Source organism: Anabrus simplex, chromosome 3, assembly GCF_040414725.1.
Source record: "Anabrus simplex isolate iqAnaSimp1 chromosome 3, ASM4041472v1, whole genome shotgun sequence".
NCBI classification, from domain to species: Eukaryota; Metazoa; Arthropoda; class Insecta; order Orthoptera; family Tettigoniidae; genus Anabrus; species Anabrus simplex.
Window position 1 is genome coordinate 104,272,286 of NC_090267.1, and position 23,628 is coordinate 104,295,913.

General features: G+C 37.6%; 1 protein-coding gene across 1 annotated transcript in view; it reads right to left on the minus strand.

Moving 5' to 3' along the window:
• The window catches only part of LeuRS (Leucyl-tRNA synthetase), a 427,288-nt gene that overhangs the window by 150,626 nt on the left and 253,034 nt on the right, over window positions 1–23,628 (minus strand). Inside the window, exon 9 of the mRNA XM_067142663.2 lies at window positions 21,630–21,754. Coding sequence (XP_066998764.2) covers window positions 21,630–21,754 — 125 coding nt within the window. The remainder of the gene's footprint in view (window positions 1–21,629; window positions 21,755–23,628) is intronic.

Below are 23,628 nucleotides of genomic sequence, written 5' to 3' on the forward strand. Positions count from 1 at the left end.
TGTATGGATTTAGAAAGAAATTTTCTTGTGAGGCACAACTGGTGGGATTTCAGCAGGACATATCAGATCAATTGGATTCAGGAGGTCAGTTAGATTGCATAGCCATAGATCTTTCCAAAACCTTTGATAGAGTGGAACATGGAATATTATTAAAGAAATTGGAGGGAACAGGACTGGACGTAAGGGTTACATGTTGGATAAAAGCATTTCTAAATTCAAGGGTTCAGAAAGTCAAAGTAGGAAATAATGTATCGCAGGAAGAGAAAGTTTGGAAGGGAATTGCACAGGGTAGTATAATCGGTCCGTTACTTTTCTTAATATACGTAAATGATTTAGGGAACAATATAACATCAAAAATAAGATTGTATGCAGATGACATAATTGTTTATAGGGAAATAAATAACATTGAGGATTGTTCAGAATTACAAAGGGACCAAGAAAGTATCCAACAATGGATTGAAGAAAATAATATGAAGGTTAATGGAGGCAAATCAACTGTTACAACTTTTACAAACAGGAGCTTTAAAACTGAATTTGAATATACTTTGGATGAGGTAGTTATCCCAAAAGATGGCAAGTGCAAATACTTAGGTGTGAGATTTGAAAGTAATTTGCACTGGAAGGGTCATGTTGATGACATCGCTGGGAAAGCATACAGATCGTTACACTTCATAATGAGGCTACTTAAAGGATGCAATAAAGAATTAAAAGAAAAAAGTTACTTAAGTATGGTTCGTCCATTATTGGAATATGCAAACAGTGTTTGGGATCCTCACCAAGAATACCTAATAAAAGAAATAGATAGTGTGCAGAGGAAAGCAGCAAAATTTGTAATAGGCAATTTCAGGAGAAAGAGTAGTGTATCAAAAATGTTAAAGGAACTTGGGTGGGAAACTTTAAGTAAGAGAAGGGAGAAAACTAGACTTATAGGATTATATAGAGCCTATACAGGAGAAGAAGCATGGGGAGATATCCGTGAGAGGCTTCAGTTGGAAAATAATTATATCGGCAGGACAGACCACAAATATAAAATTAGAAGGAGTTTTAGCAGAAGCGATTGGGGTAAATTTTCATTCATTGGGAAGGGTGTGAAGGAGTGGAACAGTTTACCAGGGGTAGTGTTTGATCCTTTTCCAAAATCTGTACAGATATTCAAGAAGAGAATTAAACAGCAACAGAAAAAATAAATGAAGTGTTAGAGGGCATTCGACCACTGCAGGTTATTGTAAAGAAAAAAAAAAGTGTGTGATTAAATTAATTCCATCCCCTGGTCTAAGGAGTTGGACAGCCAAAGTAGGGGACTGCCTGTAGGGGTGAAGTACATTGGGGACTTCAAGGGCCCAGGGACCGCTACGGTAGCTGTGAAGGCCCTTCAGGAACTCTGAAAATTGGTGGCAAAAGGGCGCTCTGGTTAAGACGCAGCAGGTCGTTATGCTACTTAGGTTCCAAAATGGGTTAAAAAAAAAGTAAATAAATGCAGTGTAAAGTTTAATCTTATACCAGTTGTATAGTATCATTTGAAGTAATTCCATATACAGTAGAGTCTCGCTCAACCGACCTTTGCTTATCCGACACTCCGTGTTATCCAACACTGGTAGTCTTAATTTGAACTTTAGGTGGATGCAATTCTGGGACACGAGGTGTGGAGGGTGCGACTGTGGGACAAGCACTGGCAGTCATGCGGTAGGATTGTTCACTGTAGTATTGGTTGGGTGCGAATGTTATAGTTTTCATATCCTCTGAGTATGGCGAGTAAACGTAAGAAAGTGATTGTTTCTGTGAAAGACAAGTAGAGTGGGTTAAAGAGACTGGACAAAGGGGAAACTCTCCAAAAAAATGGCTTCAGATTATGCTGTTGGACGTGTTACAGTGGGAGACTGGAAACATACAAGGGAATAAATTGAAAAGTGGTGCTCTACCAGAGCAACAAGTGATGCACTGAAAATTAGAAAAGAAAAAAAAAAAAAAAAAACAATGAAAAATGTGAGTACGAAAAAGTAAGTGAAGCACTATTTCTTTGGTTCACTAAAAACCAGGAAAAGGGCTTGTCAATATCTGGCCCCATTCTGCAAGAAATGGTGGTGTATATCCAGAAGGAGTTTAATAAAGGGATCCTAATTTTACTGCCAGTGCTGGGTGGCTTGATCGGTGGAAAAAACGGTACGGCATTGGCCAGCTTAATATCTGTGGAGAAAAATTGTCAGCTAAATCCGACGAGGTTGTGAAATTTAAAAGACAATTTCAAAAAATAATTCTTGCTGAAGGATTATCCGGTGATCAGATTTTTAATTGTGATGAGACTGGGCTGAAGGGTCGGAAGGGTTGTCCTACAACCACCTGCTAAACACCATTAGAGCTTCATTGACGGTTTCCGCTAGATCACTTACAGTTTACTATGCATCTGTCTTCTACCTAACACAGCTTCTCAATTTTATATCGCGGCCCTTCCGACCCTTTATAATAAGGCAAGACACCAGCCAACATTATGAAACAATAATCAAGAAAGGGACCGCTAGATTGAGAAGATTTTGAGAATGCTGTTGTTTCTAAAGCTTTAAATTTCATTGGTGTTTTTTCCTTGTCACAGGCTTTTCGCCTGCACGTCATATCAGGCTTGGTTTCTCAAAAATGTTTGCTCCCGCTCCCCTCATGACCAATTTAATGTGATGGGTTTCTACAAGGATGATTTTCGACAGTGATTTCAACCTGTTTGTTATTGTTACTAAACAATATTTTGTAAACTATGAGGGCCACAACCTCACCATGTGCTACTATTGTTCATTTCCGTCTGCATCATTTGTTTTTTTCATTCCTTTGTTTTCTTAGGTTAACACAGTTTTTAGTTTCAATTATTATTTTAAATTAACATGTTTTCACTGAATTCTGTCGCAGTGAGTTGTTTTTTGCTCCGCATATTGATGTAAATATTGTATATTTGTGCTAATTTTGTTTCCATCTAGGCTCTCTTTTGTTTGTTTTTTCATTTGCTTCTTCATTATGTTTTTTAGCAGTTTTTCAACTTATATTATGTAAATTATTTCAAATCTCCCCTCATTTTTCACTGAAGATGGCTCAAACGAGCCAAAACATGTTTGAATTTGTTTACTCCGTCTAATGACGGAATATTTATTGTATTGAATTAGGAGGATACTCTCATTTTTCACCTTTGTAAAAGAAATGGGTTTAGCGTACGAAGGCGTACCTCAATTTCATAGAGTCTTCCTGGTGCCTACGATGAGTTATTGTCGTTTCAGCGTCACATAATTTGGTTGCGGAAGGAAAATGCACATTTGCTTTCCCAAATTGGCAATGCAGATCAGACGCCAATCTACTTTGAAATGCCAGTGGACAAGACTGTGAATGTTAAGGGTGGGAAAAGTGTTACCATTAGAACAGGCAGTAATGAAAAACAATGGTGTACGGTAATGTTGTGTATTCTCGCCGACGGAACCAAATTGCCGCCGTACATTGTTCTCAAGCGAAAGATGCTTCCTAAAAATCTACCCGCTGGTGTTATTGTCAGATCTCAGAACTCGGGCTGGATGGACGGTTCACTTGTGGAAGACTGGGTAAAGTGTGTCTGGCAACATCGCCCTGGTGCATTATTCGGACAAAAGAGCTTGCTTGTTCTCGACAGTTAGCACGGCCACACAACAGACGCTGTGAAGAAACATATCAAGGATGGGAAAACCGACCTAGCAGTCATTCCGGGCGGGATGACGTCTATGCTACAGCCGCTGAATGTCTGCGTGGACCGTCCATTAAAAGCAGCCTTGAAACAGCTCTATACAGAATGGATGGCGTCTGATAATCACACACTGACGCCAACTGGTCACATTCAGTGCCCGGAAGTTCAGCTGCTGTGTTCGTGGATTTTGATGGCATGCAATCGTATCCCTGGAGATGACATATGGAAGAGCTTGAGGAAATGTAACATTTATATAGCTAGGGATGGCAGTGATGATGACATTTTGTGGGAAGATGATGGTGATGAAAGTTCCAAAGTTGGTACTGAAAGGCAAAGGCAAAATATCGTAACATTTTTGTCCAAATTGAGGTTATGATGTTTATATGTCAATCAGACTCCACTGCACATGCTGGCAAAGTATTTATTGTAAGCATCAAATGAATCTAGAGGGTAAAAACAACATAAAAAATAAATTATTGTAACCACCATTGGTAATACATGACCCAGTCATGCTGGCAGGGGACCTGAACTGCCGTGTAGACAACCCTTCACGAAAAACGGCATATGTCTTGAACTACCTGGAAGAGGAAGGCTTCGCACATGTAAATAACAAAGCAACTCACACTTACTTCTGTCATAATAGTGCAAGCACCACTGACCTCATATTTGTGAACTCCAAACTAGAACAAAACAACATCCCAGAAGTGGAAAGGAAGCACCTGCCAGCAGAAACATTACTTCAAGTAAAGAACACAGTAGAAAGGAGACTGAAAACCCAATTAAGCTAAGCAGAAAGGCAGACATATCAGCACTTGGCAGTGTCGACACCAGCACAATAACAACATTGCTACAAAGAGAGAATCTCAATGAAGCAGCATCATGGATAGAAGGACTCATCCTAAAGACCATTCACATAGTAGACAACACAAAACACAGAGCTAAACTATGGTTCAACAAGGAATGTTACGAAGCCAGAGGGAAAGCCATCAATGCCATGCATAAAGCCAGCATAACTTAATCAGTGGATGACTTGGACCACTACGGTAAGCTGAGGAGAGAGTACAAAATCAAGATTAAGGAAGCACGAAGAACATTCTGGGAGGAAGAGGAAAACGTTAAATAGAAACAAGGCAGAGACCGTACAAGGCTCTTCAGCCGAAGCAACTGAAATTCCCAGGGAACATCCCAATGGAGGTTTGGGAAAGACATCTAAGCTCAATCCTTCAGGCTAACGACATGCCCGCTGGCAGCAAGCCCCACAGTGACTCAACCCCCTATGCAGGAGATCAAATGTTTTTAAACTGGCAAGACACTGCTAAAGTCAGTCACCAGCTTCTTGTACCTGGGAGTTACCCTTCAGACACAGAGAACCGTATTTACACGTCACATGAACGACAGAGTTAGTGCTGCGACGAGAGACATAAGTGACAAAGTCAATAGGTAAACTCTCTCAGGAAACAGCCCTACGACTGTACGAACTCAAAGTTGAACCTGTCCTAACATACGGACTGGAAAACATATGGACACATCTGAAGAAGACAAACCTCGAAATGATAGAGAAGCTGAAGGCAACATACTAGAAAAGGGTGCTCTGTCTCCAAATACACACCCTCTTGGCTCGTGTATGAATTGACCAGAGAGCCCTTCTTTATAGAACAGCTACGACTGAAGCTCTTACTACCAGTGACGTTAGCCAACCAGGACATAAGAAACGCAATATATGGGGAGGAATTCTACGTTACTGATGCTATGACAAGCCATGAATGGATGCAGGGAGGATACGAACTCCGCCACACAGTGACAAGGCTCTCAGTACACAGATTTCACCACAAGCTGTGCAACATCCAGAGTTTTCACAAGGTCGACACGAACTGTACGTGCGCAAGGTGAGGTGACCAATATGTGAGATACCACGTGTTAAACTGTAAGATGAGAACAGAGTCGCTGGTGAAATTCTGTAGTGAATAAGACCTGTAATAAGATTTGTAAATTCATGTACTTCACACACTAAATGGCCAGTTCGGCTGCAATAAACATATTATTAATATAAAGAACACCAGGTTGAATGATAAGAATTTCATTTGATCCGTATTGAACTGATTTTACAATTAAATTAATAATATATTGTGGTTCCATCTATTTAATACAAGAAAACTTATTAATATAAGGTTACATTATAAGTCAACCTTATATTAATAAGTTTTCTTGTATTAAATAGATGGAACCACAATATATTATTTAATTAGAACACCAGGTTATTGAAAGCACGAGTCATTACATCTTAAGTGCCTGAGTTAAGAATCTTGAAATTTGCGTAGAGATTATCGTATATGACAAGTTTTAATTCTGGAGGGACTGTGAGAAATCTCAGTTTCATTGTTTGTGAATGTTGTCGGTCATTGCTGTAGTACATGTTTTATAACTGCCTCAAATCAATTAGGCACTTGAAACATAAGGCAAAGCCTGCTGGGAGACCTATCGCATGTAGATTGGTTGATTGACAGCAAGTATACAAAGAGGAGAGGAGAGGCTGCTTCTTTGCTATTTGCTTTACGTCGCACCGATACAGATATGTCTTATAGCGACGATGGGATGGGAAAGGCCTAGGAAGTGGAAGGAAGCGGCCGTGGCCTTAATTAAGGTACAGCCCCGGCATTTGCCTGGTGTGAAAATGGGAAACCACGGAAAACCATCTTCAGGGCTGCCGACAGTGGGGCTCGAACCCACGATCTCCCGATTACTGGATACTGGCCGCACTTAAGCGACTGCAGCTATCGAGCTCGGTGAGGCTGCTTCTTGTGACGGACCTGACTGAGCAAGTATGGTCTGTAGCTAAACAAATCGGCAGAAACTCGAGAGATTATTCAGTGTTCATGGTTTTATGAATAAGGAAGCCGAGGACAGAAAGAATAAAACACAAGAACAGTATAGAAGGGAGTTGCTGAAAGTAAAACAAAAAATAGGAGATCCAACAAAAGTGTTGTAGAGGACGGTCAAGAGAATTTTAACCGAGCCAGTTGGCCATGCGGTTATAGTCGCGCAGCTGTGAGCATGCATTAGGGAGGTACTGGGTTGGAATCCCACCGTCGGCAACCATGAAGATGAATTTCCATTTTCACATGAGTCAAATGCTGGGGCTTTACCTTAATTAAGGCTACAGACACTACCTTCACAACCCACATGTGTCTGCCTTTTAGGTCATCAGCCCAGAGGCTGGCTGGATCCTCAAATAGCCCCACCAAAAGCTATGCAGTTATAGGGAAACCGCAAAAACTAATGGCAGAGCCCAAATGAGGCGTACTAGGCAAGATGAGGAGTGAGATAGTTTGCCATTGCTTTCCTCAATGGACCAGAAGGTGCAATTGCAGCATGACTTACCCTATGAGCAACACCTTTCATAACACTCAGACGCTAGTTGTGCTCCAAATGTCATTACCCAGCACCACAGCACCACCCATACCCCAGCAGCTTTCATATTGTTGATGCAAGTGTGTAATGGACTAGTATAACTTGGAAACAATTCTCTAAACCCACGGGTAAATAGTGAAAATATCAAGCTCGCTTAGTAAGTGGTAGTATTATTACTATTTTTATTACTATTACTAGCAGAAGTACCCGTTCTTTGTACGGGTTATCAGAAACTGGCTTTAGTTACTCATACTATTGGTGTGACCGACTTCATTAGATATTTATATCACTGGTGTATTTATTAAGTACGCAGAAATTATTTGTCATGTTTGGAATTATAGTGTATCTTCTTCTTCTTTTCTTCATGGGGGTCTCTAAATATTAATTCCTAATTAGCGTCGACCTCTAAGATCTTTTGCTACCATGTTTTTCCTTCAATCCCACCTAGATATACCTGCTCCCTTCACAAAGCTGCAGGTTTAGTGTAAGTATACTTTCTCCAGATAGTACCACAAATATAAATATTATTGAATGTATTTGTTTGATCCGACATTTTGTAACTATTACAAATGATCAAGGAAATACGCGATGCATAAAAGAAACGACTATAATTATCGAGAATTGTAACTCTCTGGGCTTGTCACTCATGTCGCACATCATATAATGAATCTAAGTATAAATGTTGACAACTGGGTACAGTATATAGGTTGTTTTCATGGTTACGATGATCGTAAAAGTGGACCAAAATATCGGCACTAATAACATCAGTGATCCTACTACTCCATGATTTGATAGAAAATAGTTTAAACTATAGGTAACAGACTCCGCAAAATGCTGAAACCTAAGCCAGTACGTAAAAACGGAGGCCCGTCGGCAACCGCTGGTCGCTGCACTACGGAGATCTCCGGGGCTGTTATTTTTATACTTCACTCCCTTTCCATCCCCGCCCAATGGAGTGCTATGAGCATCTTACACAGCAGTATATTTTTTTCCAGATAGTAAGTCATATGTGTGACAATTTCGGTTGGCAGCTATGCCCAAACGTACATGCATAATCTAGCTGCTGTAGAATCCTGGAGGTGACGTTGCCATGGTTACGGCCGTTCGTTTCTTTATCCGATTCCTAGAGCAGGGGTAGTGTGGTTCCAATATCTCCATGGTTTTCTGGCCCAAAGGGTATACCGACGTTTGTTCTTAGCGTCAAGGGGCTTAAAATGAGCTTTGTCTCGTCTTTGTACGGCAAATTCGATTTCGCCTATATTAGACTATTATTTAAATATTGTTATATCACCCCCCGTCACCCCCCCTCGAATTGTTTTGAAAATAAAATACAGCCCATGCTACTCACTGGCAATGTAGTTTTCTATAGGTGGAGTAATTTTTAAAATCGGTTCAGTAGTTTTTGAGTCTATCCGTTACAAACACATATACAAATTTTTCCTCTTTATATATTAGTATAGAAGTATAGATTACATCTCTACGCATACGGTTGCCGTCAGGAAGGGCATCCAGCCGTAAAACAGTGTCAAATCCACATGTGCGACACACTTTGCACACGCAAACCCACAGGTGTGGGTAAAGCGGAGGTACTCATTTTAAAAATTCACCCGCTTTTTAAAATTCTTTTCGCCCCCTTAAAAGGATTTTCCAAAAAGAGTGTGTTCATTTTTAAAGGAAATTGCAAGTACCAATTTTAAAGTCTGTAACATCTTCATTTTTGAGATATACATACCATCATATAAATAATTCAACTACTTCCTCATTTCTTTTCACCCCCCACCCTCCTTAAGTGGATTTTCTGAAAGCTAATATTTCTGTTCTTTCATTTTTAAAGGGGATTCCAAATATCAATTTTCATGTCAGTAACATGTTATATTCTGTGATTTATTGTAGATATTCATCTCGGAGACCCTGAAATCTATGGATTCGAAACTGTTTTGAATTATTTCCATATCTCACCCCCCTTTGCTCCCAACCTTAAAGGGGGCTGGACTTGGACTTTAAAAAATTCTAGAGTATTACTTTTCAACTCAGCGACCCCGAAAACTATGAATTTGACACCATTCTCGATTATTATTATAACTAACCACCCTGACCCCCTCCCTTAAGGGCGCTAGGGATGACTTACCCGCCGCAGTAATCGTCTCCCGATAGTAAGTAATACGTGTACCAAGTTTGGTTGAAATTGCTCCAGTGGTTTAGGAGGTGATGTGTCATTTACACACACTCTCTCTCTCTCTCTCTCTCTCTCTCTCTCTCTCTCTCTCTCTCTTCCATTTCTATATATAGTAAGATTTTAATACTCGTACTTCACCCCCTTTCCATCCCCGCCCAAAGGAGTCCTATGAGTGCCTTACACAACAGTATATTTTTTCCAGATATTAAGTCTTATTTGTACCAATTTTGGTTGGCAGCTATGCCCAAACGTGCATACATAATCTCACTGCTCTAAAATCCTGGAGCTGATGTTGCCATGGTTACGGCAGTTCATTTCTTTATCCGATTCCTAGAGCAGGGGTAGTGTGGTGCCAATATCTCCATAACGGTTGGTTGTAGGGCCTTAAAACATGGTTTTTGGGCCTGTAGGGCTTACCAAGTTTTGTTCTTTGCATCAAGAGGATTAAATTGAGCTTTGTCTTGTCCTAATATGACAAATTCGATATTTTGCCTATTTTAGCCTATTATTTTTATATTTCTCCCTCGTGCCCCCCACATCGAATTGTTTTGAAAATAAAATACAGCCCATGTTACTCATTGGCAATGTATCTTTCTATAAGTGAAGAAATTTTTAAAATCGGTTCAGTAGTTTTTGAGCCTATTCGTTACAAACAAACAAATTTTTCCTCTTTATAATATTATTTTACTATTATTAATATTATTATTATTATGTCTTGTTTGGTGTGGCTATATATACTGGTATTTCGATTTATGAAGTTGTTTACATCTATTATTATTATTATTATTATTATTATTATTATATACATAGTTATGTATGACAGGTTGTAAGTATGGGCTTTATTTGGTATAAATCGTGGTCATATCATTTATTATTTGTGTGTTGTATGATCTGTCTTGCGTAACAGAACCTGTGAGGTTATGTCACGATACTTCTGCTGTATGTTTATTAATACAACTTTATTTAATGTAAGAAGTAATTAATAGTATATAATTTATTATTACCTGTAAATCTATGTACCTATATATATAAAATAAAGAGTTCTGTCTGTACATTGCTCAGAATTTAAAAAGGATGGTATTTTTGTATCGGTTGTGTCTATAGTAACAACGAAATGTACTTTTTAATTCTCCGTAATTTCTGTCTGTCTGTATGTACATGCATCACGAGAAAACGGCTGAAGAGAATTTAATGAAAATTAGTATGTAAAATACGGGAATAAGTCGCTATAATCTAGGCCATAAATAATTTTATTCACGCTGAGAGAAATGGTAGTTTAGGGGAAGGCCTAAAATTTAATTCTGAAATATTAATGTTATTAGTGGTCCTATCTTAATGAAAATCAGTATGTGAAGTTGGGGAACAAGTCGATACAATCCAGGCCATATATTTATTTTATTTATCGTATGGTTTAAAATCACATCACAATACAAGTATTTTAAAATTATTTTCACGTCTGAACACATTAAATCACAATGTCAGATTGGTATCTCTAATATAATTTAAGCCGTTTTCAGTAGCCATCAGGAACTCAGCTGGATCTCCTGAGAAGGCTGATAGAGGGCATTCTTGGATAATATGTTGAACAGTTTGTCTTTAAGCACCACAACTACACTCGGGAGATGGAATTTTCTTCCATTTATAAAGGGAGTCTGCACATCTACCACAATTAGTTCTGATTCGGTTTAGAGTACACCAAAGTTTTCTGGCGAGCTCAAAACCTGGTGGCTTAGATGTGATGCATGGCATAGCTTGCTGTTCTGGTGTTGCAGAGGTCTCCCATAATTGCTTCCAGCTGTCAATCATGTTGAAATTACTTTCAGCAAGCTTCCTTGCAGTATTCAATGGAGGGTGGTGAGAGCAAAGTATATTCCTGTTAATAACAGGAAGGTCAAGATGTACAGGAAGAGAAGAATTGTTGCACATATTATTGTACACCTTGATAAGTGCTTGTTCTCTTCTTACGGATGGAGGTGGTATGTGACTTAATGATGGCAGCCAGTATGTTGGAGTACATCTGATTGTCCCTGATATTAACGCATGGTTTGGTTGAGCTGAGTATCAACAAGCTTAACATGAGCGCTGTTTATCCAGATTGGAGCACAATATTCAGCCACGGGAAGGCCTAAAATTTAATTCTCAAATATTTGTATAATTAGTGGTCCTATCGACAAATACTACATAACTGAAGTTATATAGTATTAAATTTCCAATAATTTATGTCTTATACATTTTTCCCGTACCGGCTATGATCACAGAGATATTCATGAATTTGGATTTTTGTAGGTAAGTCCATATCAGCGCTGAGTCGCGAGAAAATGAATAAACAGAAATTAATGAAAATCGGTATGTAAAGTTGGAGAATAAGGAACTACAGCCTATGCTATGAATAATTTTGTAAGACGCTCTAATATCACAGAGTCAAAAGAAAACTAAATGTGAAGGCCTACAATACACAAAGCTCATAACATTGATCAACAATAACATTACATTGATCATTGTCTGTTGTAATGTGCTTGGGGTCCCTGTTGCCACTCATCTCTGATATATGGGATTACTGTTGTATACCGGGTAATTTTTTTAAAAATTTGCTCTACATTACACCGACACAGATAGGTCTTATGGTGACGATGTGATAAGAAAGTGCTAGGAGTGGGAAGGAAGCGGCCTTGGCCTTAATTTCGGTACAGCCCCAGGATTTACCTGGTGTGAAAATGAGAGACCATGGAAAACCATCTTCAGGGCTGTAAACAGTGGGGTTCGAACCCACTATCTCCCGGATGCAAGCTCACAGCTGCGTGCCCTAACCGCACAGCCAACTTGCCCGGTCGTACCGAGTATAACAGCCTGCCTGAATATTGGCGAGAAGTAGCTGGGGAGTTAGATAACTTTCTTCTTTAGCATGCCATTCCTCTGGTTCATAAATTATCTGATACTACTGGTACGTAACAAACTGGTTCATCATAGCATTCGAGGTATTCAATCCCTACTCTGAGGCACTGATTGGAATGAGCAGTGTGCATATTTAATGGAATAATGGCAGAGGAGTGTTAACGGCTGTCTGCAACATGGTCATTCCAGCACTGGAACTTTGGACTGTTAGATCGGCACCGAAGTACTGTTTGTTAATAGTGAGAATATGTGCGGTTTTTCATTTGATGGAGTATTAAATATGATAACATTGCTTTTAATCGCTACATTCCTATTGATGTTTCTGTAATGGCCTAAGTTGAATTCAGTTAGAAAAACCACAAAGAAAGTCTTTCTGAGAATCCCGTTGCGAAGCACGGGTATATCAGCTAGTATGATGAATATATCCGACGTACTGTTGTGCAACATAGGATGAGAGTCTAGAACAACACACCATTGTCCTGATGTCACTCGAGTTTTACAGAATGTTCTGTTCATTTGAATACAGGTTATTGGAGACTCAAGAAGATACAAGAAAGCATGTTGTGTCATACTTTTCTGGAAGCCTGGCTGCCCTTTCATAATCAGATATGACATATTGTTTTCATTGCAAAGTTTTTATTTGAAGTCTTTTATGTTTGTTCTGCAGAATCGTTTTCTCTTCTCTATTTGCAATTTGTTGGATTGTAATATTCAACTCTAAATCATATTGTACTTCTTGGAAGCAATAATTTTTGTTTGTTTTACTTTTCCAAAAGTAGTTAAATACAGTTGTTTCAATAGTCTGGTTTCATCTAATCTTGATATATGACAGAAAAAGGCAATTCTCCTTTTTCTCCTTGTGTTTATTACCGACTCACTTCCCTGGGATACCACTGCAAGAGGCAACGATCTCCACTGTCCTTCTACCTGGTACTTTTTATTGATTGTTCTGATCACCTTTTTGTCAACCTTCTGCAGTCTAACCATTGTTGATTTGGTGTTCAATTTAAATAGGGTTTCACTAGCATAAGACACTTCAGGCTTAATGACGGAAAATTAATGTTGAAATTTGGCATTCATCAAGAGACTTCTTCTTATATGCTGGCCAGGTAATTCATTCTGCTTGTAATTTAAATGTACCGCCTTCTGTTGATGCTCTCTCACTGGAGTTCAAGGTTATAATTTCACCAAGATATTTTAACTTAAGACTTTTATGTAGTTTTTTTGTTTTTTTGTTTGTTTGTTCTTCAGAATCCTTTTCTCTTTGTTATTTGCAATTTGTTGCATTGTAATATTAAACTCTAAATCACCTTGAACATCTTCGAAGCAATCATTTTTGTTTGTTTTAGTTAATTTGTTTGTTATCCTTTACTAGAATAGCTGGTGCTTCAACTTTGAAGTTTGGCATTATTTTTGTTCTTTCAAATGAACTTCTGTTGCTATTTTTTCAAGTTGTTTTTATTTGAAATTTAGCTTCTATATTATCTGCAAGATAATCTGCAGATGCTAAGCAATTAAGTTTAATATTTTTTTCTAATCTTGATGTTTGGTTGACATATCCTATTCCATTCTCGCAGGACTTTCTCCAAAGCACAATTAAATGGTAATGGTGAGAGTCCATTCCCTTGTCGAAGTCCAGTTTTAATTTGAAATAGTTCAGAGAATTCATTTCTGAATTTAACTTTGGATTTAATATTCTTAGCGGTTATTCTTATAAAGCCAACAAGTTTTTGATGTAAACCAAATTCCTTAAGGATATTCAATAATGACTCACGATGGATACTATCATATGAGGAGTGTCTGTTTAAAAGGTGCTATTTCCACTTTAAAATATTCAGTTTTTGTGCACATACATTGCAGTAGCTGAATACTGTTGAATGCTATGAGCAATCCAAATCAAAATCTGTGGTCTAACTCCTTAAAAGTTGTACCATACCCGATCATGGGTATGTTCTGTGTCATCTTCATCATGAATGACCCACCCCAGTTGCCCAGGTGTGGTTAACAAGCCTCCTCCACTCCTTTCTGCCCTTCCACTTTTTCGGCTCGATTACTTCCGTCCATTACTTACGTTCTCTGTACCTCTTATTATACATTTTTCAAGATTTCTTATGGTGGAAATAGCATTTTTGAACAGACACTCCTAATATTATTATTATTATTATTATTATTATTATTATTATTATTGAAAAATGCGCACATGCCGTGCAGAATACCATTACATTACATTTACATTACATACACATTACTTTTCTTTGCTATAAGCTACGATGGATTTCTGTCTATTCCTGCATTTTACAATATGGTATCGATCGCAGAATTTCAAGCACAACTCACACACACATTCGTCACTTGGTTCGTGAAATAATTTGTTGCAGCACACCTTGTGGTGGAAACCATGGATCGCCAATCTCGTCGTCACGTGTCGCATATCATGATTAGCTTCCATCCAGGTCCTGTCTTGCATAGCAGATGTTGCATAGAAGTCCTCTGGTATGTTGTTTTTCTTCTCATGCAGATCTTGTATAAGCTGTTTGAAGCTGGTACTAGCTTGAAGTATGAGCTCGCATCTCAGATCCTCTATTAAGAAGGTCTCCCTGGTAAGCTAATACACTAGCCTTGATCTTGCATTCTGCGGGACTCCTAAAATTCTCTTCAGGTATCTAGCCTTTACTCGCTCCAATTCTTCCAGCTGTTTGTACGTGAGGTATTCTGCCACTAATTCTAGGCCATACGTCAGAACAGGTAGTATCTTTAACCTAAACAAGTCCATAGCTGTGCTGATCGATAGTTGTGTGATGTTCCTGATTTCATTCATAGCCCTAGTGGCCGCCACTGCTCTAGATCTTATATGTAAACTGAAACTCTTTCCCGTCGTTTGAATTGTGATACCTAGATATTTAAAATTATTAGCCCTCTTGAGTAGTTTGCCATTGCATTTGATGTTCTCTGCTTCAGTGAGTCTTCCACCTTTCCTAAATACTACCAATTCCGTCTTCTCTTCGTTTATCTGGATGTCGTTTCTCTCTGCCCATTCACATGATGTGTTTAGCGATACTTGCAGTTTATCTATATCTGTCCGCTGCGATGGCCATGTCATCAGCATATACGTATGTGCTTGTTCCTGTCATTCCTTTGGTGACATCGTTCGTGAGAACATTAAACAGGATAGGGCTGAGTGGATCGCCTTGGAGGACACCGTTCGTCTGCGACAGCCAGTCAGATATGCCTATTCCATCATCTATCTGTATGTAGTTTTCTGCCAGTATATTCGATACCAGGGTCGTTGTGCTCGTTCTTCCAATTAGTTCCTCCAGTTTATCTATTAATACCTTTCTGTTGACCGCATCGAAGGCTTTTGAGTAATCAACAAAAACCACATGCCTTTATAAAATCAACAAAAGTGATGACTAAACTCTTGTTCCTAACTTTTAGATGCTTCATGACCCATTTTAAACGGGTAATTTGATCTGGACTACTATTTCCAGGACGAAATCCTGTGACATTCTCCAATTTTGCAGTCAAGTTGTTCCTGAATTGTTGTGTATATAATCTTAGAGAAAATCTTGTATGTGATATCCAGTAGAGATGTCCCCCAATAATTATTTGGATTTGATCTATCATGTTTTTTGTGCAAAGGGCGGATTATCATAGTGTTCCATTTTTCAAGCAGTTTTTCAGTATTCCAAATGACTACGAGGTGTGTATGTAAATTCTGAATGGTTTGTTCATTTGCATTCTTCCATAGTTTTGTAACTAGTGTATATAAATTATTTTTTTTGCAACTGGTTTAAATGTCATACTAATACATGATGGTTTTCAGCGATGCAAGCATGGGAAGGGGCGAGGAATGGGAAGCTAGCCACCATGGCTTTGATTAAGGTACACCCCAACATTTGCCTAGTGTGAAAAGGGGAAACTGTGGAAAATCAGTTACACGGCTGTCGACAGTGGGCTTTGAATCTACCATCTCATGAATGCAAGCCCAGGGCCCTGTTTCATAAAACATCTTTCACTAATATTATTAGTAAGAAACCAAAAATATTAACTAACAATATTAATATTATGTTTCATAAAATTATTAGCTAATAATATTAGTTATTAGTTTACGAGTCAAAATTATTAGTAGATGTTCCTAATAATATTAGTAAATTGTTTCATAGACAACATGACTAATAAAAGTTACTCATATTATTAGGATTATTTCCATGAGTGTATTTTGACTCTTAATTCATATTATTAGTGAAACCAAAGTGAGCGGTATTTTAATATTTTGGCATAAAATCATGAAGATCACTGAAATGGTCGACTCTGATTCAAATAGTGATAAGTAGGTATTCACCGTTCAATAAATGTTACGTCAAAAACAGCCTGTACTGACATGTAACAAACATATGAATACAATGGGAGATTTAGGTTAGATTACAGAACTACTGAGTATTTGCTTGATAGGATTGGTAATAGAACATTCCACTGCAAGGAATGAAGCATAACCTTAAAATAGCAACTTCGCATTGCATTCCACCGGTTGGTAGTGATACACAGTATCATTGTGTTTCTCTAGTGCAGTTCTGCTCGGACACTCCAGGTTTCCTTAATATTGTCAGGGTCGGAAAAGAACAAGAGTTGAACAAGGGAGGTTAGAAGGGTAGATGAAAATGAGCCTGGCAGAAGTAAGTTAAAGCAATTGCAGGACTCGTCTCAGTGCCCCATGTTCACCAACACATGCTCCCAAGTTGAGAGCCCTGGGACCCGTTTTAGTCGCCTCTTATGACAGGTAGGGGATACCGTGGCTGTTATCCTGCCGCTCCCACCAATAGGGCGTAGTAAACAAAGATTTTGCTAGTCCATCTCAGAGTAAAAGGAACAAGGACGGTTATAGTGTGCAAAAGGCTGCGAATAGTTGACGCTTTAACTCAATCACTTTCTGCAAAATAACTTTCTTCTCTCAATATTTAAAGATTAAGAGTGTTCCTTCTATTCAATACAAAGATATTTATTAATGTGAAAGAATCACATATCGTTCAAATGAGGTACTAGTTTCGCCACCAGATATGTGCCATCATCAGCCACAAAGTCAAATCGGGCAAACACAATAAAACCCTAAAACAACTTTATACACACTATAACATCTGCATGGATGAATATGAAATATGACTTTAAAACAACTTTAAAAACACACTATAACATTTGCACAGATGAATATAAAATAAAATATGGTAGATGAAGTTGCATTCCATTTTAAAATCCGTTAAAATGATGACTCCGTTGTTGTACACCCATGGCGGTTTGTCCAGCTTATATATAACTTTAGTTTTCTAAAACTGTTAAATTATGCTGCGAAGTTTATTGTCATATGAAGTTGACAATATGTGTGTTCTGTAGTTTGGTTCCGGAAAATAAACGTAAACATGAACTTGGTAAGATCCAAAGAATTAATTCCCACTTCAATATGGGTTGAGGAACCTGGGGAAGAAATTAGAAGTCGAATTAGGCAAAAGATCGGAAGGAAAGATAAAAAAGAAAAGTCTAGAAAAACCCAGAGAATACTAGAAACGAACTCACCTTGAGCAGCCTGAGTAATCGGCGGACAGAGCTGGACTGATGGATGCAATTATAAGGTTAAGGGGCGAGGGGTAAGGGAGGAGAGGGGAGGGGTAGAGGCGGAGCAACTGTCACGGAGCTAAGGTGGAGCGGAAGGATGTGGTAGTGGGGGTAAATGATGTGGATATGTACTGCGTATGGTTTGAAAGATCGAATTGTTTTTAGGTGGTCTAATATTTCTTAGCCATTTAATTAAGAGATCATAAAGAATATTAGTTTTCTCGGAAATTTCATTTAAATTATAGTTAGGGTTGAAATATTGATCGCAATGAATGAAACAATTTTCGACGATGTTCATAATTGGCCCTTTGTTTGCTATTTGAAGTATTTCAAAATCATGTTCTATATCAGTAAACTTATGATTTGAGTCGTGAATGTGTTGGCCTATAGCAGAAAACTTGTTATATCTTACCGCGTTGACGTGCTCTGAATATCTGGTTATGAAGTTGCGTCCTGTTTGTCCCACGTAGGAGGCGCTGCAGGCGATACACTTGAATCTATAAATTCCAGATTTGGAAAATCTGTTAGAGGTGTTGACTGAACATTGGTGATTTGATGGATACCGTTGTTGAATGTAAAAGTAGATGAAACGTTAGTGATAGGTTTTTCTTTAATGAGAGTAGTCTTGGGCCGGTGTCTAAATTTATTGATTATCTGTTCTATAAATGATCTGCTGTAACCGTTGAATTTGGCGATTGCTCTTGTAGTGTTGAGTTCGCTATTGAGGTCTTTTTTAGACATAGGTATCGTGAATGTACGATGAACCATGCTATTATACGCTGCACGTTTGTGTGTTTGAGGATGTATGGAATCTTGACGAATAGTATTGGCAGTTTGTGTCTGTTTTCTGAAAATTCTATATGAAAGAGCGGATGGATTTCTGAGAACAGTTAAATCCAGAAAATTAATTACTTTATTATTTTCGGACTCAAGTATAAATTTGATGTGGGGATCAATATTGTTTAGTTCTTGCAGGGTAGAGGTCGCATTCTTGATTTCTTCATCCATTATAACAAATGTGTCGTCAACATATCTGGCCCACATGAGGATGTTTGAAAAAGTATTGCTATTATTTTTTGTATATTCCAGAAAATCTAAATAAATGTCCGCTAGAATTCCCCAAGCGGATGATCCCATAGCCAGTCCATTTTGCTGATAGATATAGTAAATATGTATCCAAGCATACCCACAACCAAACTTTTCTCCATTATTGAAGATAACTTTAACAAACAGAGCTCTCTCAGCAAATTAGAAATACAAGATTTTATTTCTCTTCTGAAACTGGTCATCAACAATAATTTCTTTAAATTCGATGAAACCATCTATCAACAAAATGGACTGGCTATGGGATCACCCGCTTCGGGAATTCTAGCGGACATTTATTTAGATTTTCTGGAATATACAAAAATAAATAGCAATACTTTTCCAAACATTCTCATGTGGGCCAGATATGTTGACGACACATTTGTTATAATGGATGAAGAAATCAAGAATGCGACCTCTACCCTGCAAGAACTAAACAATATTGATCCCCACATCAAATTTACACTTGAGTCCGAAAATAATAAAGTAATTAATTTTCTGGATTTAACTATTCTCAGAAATCCATCTGCTCTTTCATATAGAATTTTCAGAAAACAGACACAAACTGCTAATACTATTCGTCAAGATTCCATACATCCTCAAACACACAAACGTGCAGCGTATAATAGCATGGTTCATCGTGCATTCACGATACCTATGTCTAGAAAAGACCTCAATAGCGAACTCAACACTACAAGAGCAATCGCCAAATTCAACGGTTACAGCAGATCATTTATAGAACAGATAATCAATAAATTTAGACACCGGCCCAAGACTACTCTCACTAAAGAAAAACCTATCACTAACGTTTCATCTACTTTTACATTCAACAACGGTATCCATCAAATCACCAATGTTTTTCGAAAACATAACGTAAAAATCTTCTTCAGAACTAATAATAGGACCTCAGAAATTATACATAATTCAACATCAGTCAACACCTCTAACAGATTTTCCAAATCTGGAATTTATAGATTCAAGTGTATCGCCTGCCGCGCCTCCTACGTGGGACAAACAGGACGCAACTTCATAACCAGATATTCAGAGCACGTCAACGCGGTAAGATATAACAAGTTTTCTGCTATAGGCCAACACATTCACGACACAAATCATAAGTTTACTGATATAGAACATGATTTTGAAATACTTCAAATAGCAAACAAAGGGCCAATTATGAACATCGTCGAAAATTGTTTCATTCATTGCGATCAATATTTCAACCCTAACTATAATTTAAATGAAATTTCCGAGAAAACTAATATTCTTTATGATCTCTTAATTAAATGGCTAAGAAATATTAGACCACCTAAAAACAATTCGATCTTTCAAACCATACGCAGTACATATCCACATCATTTACCCCCACTACCACATCCTTCCACTCCACCTTAGCTCCGTGACAGTTGCTCCGCCTCTACCCCCCCCCTCTCCTCCCTTACGCCTCGCCCCTTAACCTTATAATTGCATCCATCAGTCCAGCTCTGTCCGCCGATTACTCAGGCTGCTCAAGGTGAGTTCGTTTCTAGTATTCTCTGGGTTTTTCTAGACTTTTCTTTTTGATCTTTCCTCCCGATCTTTTGCCTAATTCGACTTCTAATTTCTTCCCCAGGTTCCTCAACCCATATTGAAGTGGGAATTAATTCTTTGGATCTTACCAAGTTCATGTTTACGTTTATTTTCCGGAACCAAACTACAGAACACACATATTGTCAACTTCATATGACAATAAACCTCGCAGCATAATTTAACAGTTTTAGAAAACTAAAGTTATATATAAGCTGGACAAACCGCCATGGGTGTACAACAACGGAGTCATCATTTTAACAGATTTTAAAATGGAATGCAACTTCATCTACCATATTTTATTTTATATTCATCTGTGCAAATGTTATAGTGTGTTTTTAAAGTTGTTTTAAAGTCATATTTCATATTCATCCATGCAGATGTTATAGTGTGTATAAAGTTGTTTTAGGGTTTTATTGTGTTTGCCCGATTTGACTTTGTGGCTGATGATGGCACATATCTGGTGCCGAAACTAGTACCTCATTTGAACGATATGTGATTCTTTCACATTAATAAATATCTTTGTATTGAATAGGAGGAACACTCTTAATCTTTAAATATTGTAATCCCACTTCAATACGGATCATGAAATTTCTAAATATTAAATTCTTCTCTCACATTATTTTCACTTCTTTTATCCATTTTCACAACGTATCTAATTCATAACAATGAAAATATCAAGTGAGCCATTTAAACATGTGGATTAATAGTCGGTTGTAGTCAAGCATTAGCCTACTGCGAGAAACAAACCCAAATCAAGAACATATACAAAAGACCGATTCTAACCTCCATTTGTATCAGCTGACTAATGAACTAATATTATTAGTGAAGATATTTTATTAGTCATGTGTAAATCTTTATGAAACAGAATTTGGTTAACTAATAATTATTTTTTATGAGTTCTAATATTATTAGTTAGTTTTATGAAACAGGGCCCAGAGCTGTGTGATCTGGACCACACGGTTAACTCGCTCAATTATTTAAATACAAATATTTCAGTATCTTTGTACTACAGTACAAATGTGTGATTATACCATTGATCAAGATCATGATTTCACAGGAGGCACATATTCTCTGTTCAAGTATAAGATCAAATGGCAAATATGGTATGGCAGTAAGGTAGTAAAATGGTTACTTTTATTTTTATATTATTAAAAAGCCACACTTAACGAACAGTACCTTATTAAAACAATTTTTATATTCTACCAAATTTACCTTGAAATAATTTGTTTTTCTGGTTCATAATAGATCACTGCTTCAGATTTCTCAACAAGTTTCTTCTGCAATATTTTCTTCACTTCCTGCACCTTCTTGCCCTTGAACTCCCCTACAAGCATTACCTAATTATACAAGGAAAAAATACATTCATAAATCAGTTCAACAGAAGAAGGTGCTACATGTCGCTCAATTCAATATAACACCAAGTACTCAATAAAATTGGGGTATAAAAAAAAGAATGTGAGTGGTTGGGTAGTGAGGCAGGTAGAAGTGGTTAATAGTTAAGGAGAGCATTATTATTTAATCAAAATGTATTTGAAAAGAATGGATATTTCCCCCAATTTCCTACATAATCTCAAAACAGTTCCAGATTTTATTACTGAGGTGGCATTATTATTTGTCAGGGTGCCAGTTTTTATTTCTATATACTGTATTTCTCCAAATCCAAGAAAACCCTGAAAAAATTTAATTGGCTTAAAAAGTGCTTTATGAAATCATAATTTTATTTATAACAAATTTCAAACTTATTTTGAGAAATAAAATAAACACAAGCAAGTATCATGTAAATCCTACCTACTTCCCTAATAATTTTCATTAGAGGTACTGGTATCTGATACTGCCTTTGAAAGTTCACGTAATTCCTCTTTGCGAGCCTGCATTCGTATTGCATCTCATGTTATGGCAATTCCAACCTTGTGTGTTATGCACATATACCTCAAAATTTCATGTTCATCTTCTTTAACTATTAAGTTGAAGAAGATATAGGATGGTTCAACCTTTCAATACTATTAAAATAAGAAATTTTTATATTCCTACTTAATTATAATTGGTACCGGTTTCGACCAGTATTCTTGGTAATCATCAGCCATTCACAAATAAGTATAAAAGACAATGCACAGGTAAATAAAGAATTCCATCAGATGCTGTTTGGCGTGTTGAAATTTCAGCCAATCACAAATAAGTATAAAAGATGATGCACAGGTAAACAAAATGTGAAGATTAAATAATTCTGTCAGATGCTGTTTATGAAGCACTAAAACACTTTAGAGAGCACTGTGTGTTGAAATTTCAATGTTATGAAGAAGTCTAGAATTAAATACGTATTTTCAGTTGCAGTTCATGAGGCACTGTATAATTTTGACAGTACCGAAAGGGTGAACCATCATATATCTTCAACTTGATAATGAACTCACTTCAATACGGAACACTATGAAATTCTTCTCTCTTAACAACTTCTTTAAAGCGTCCTTGTTGCAGGCCACTGAATGCATTTTTAGACTACTTTTGTCTCCACGCCAATAAAGAACATAGGTTTTAGTTATGCCGTATTCTTGCGGCTGCACAATTAATTTTATTTCCAAGTGTTTAATATATAATAAAATTGGCATCATAATATTGAAGAGAATCAGTTCAAAATTTGCTGACAATATTTGTTCCACGTGTCTCTACAATATGACAATCCATCACGAAAGTATTGCTGTTGTCTATAAAACTCTTACTAAACGTCACGTACAACTGGCCGCCGCTAGACACACAGCTCGCTTGACGGCTTCAGCGACTGGCGATGTCATCATCATCATCATCATAATCATCATCTTCCTTCCAAGTATTGGGCCATATGTCCTGTTACGGTCTTGCATTTTCTTTTTGCAAGACTTGAAAGAAATCAAATGTCCTTCCGATGGGTTGCTAGCCTGAACTAGCGAAGTACAGTCAGTAAAGATGCAGACGTTTAAGCTCAACGAGCTTTGTGCGCCATGATATGGCCATTCCGCCCTTGAATTTTTCGCACACATACCTCACAATTTCAATTTTGACTTCTGCAAAGTGCCCTTGCTGAGGGCCAATGAATGCATTTTTTGTACAGTATGCATTTTTAAATTATGCCACATTTTTTTTTCTTGCAGCTACACAATTATTCATTTCCGCATTTTTAATAACCATTAACTTAAAATTGGCACCATAACATCGATGAGAACCCTTTGAAAATTTTCTG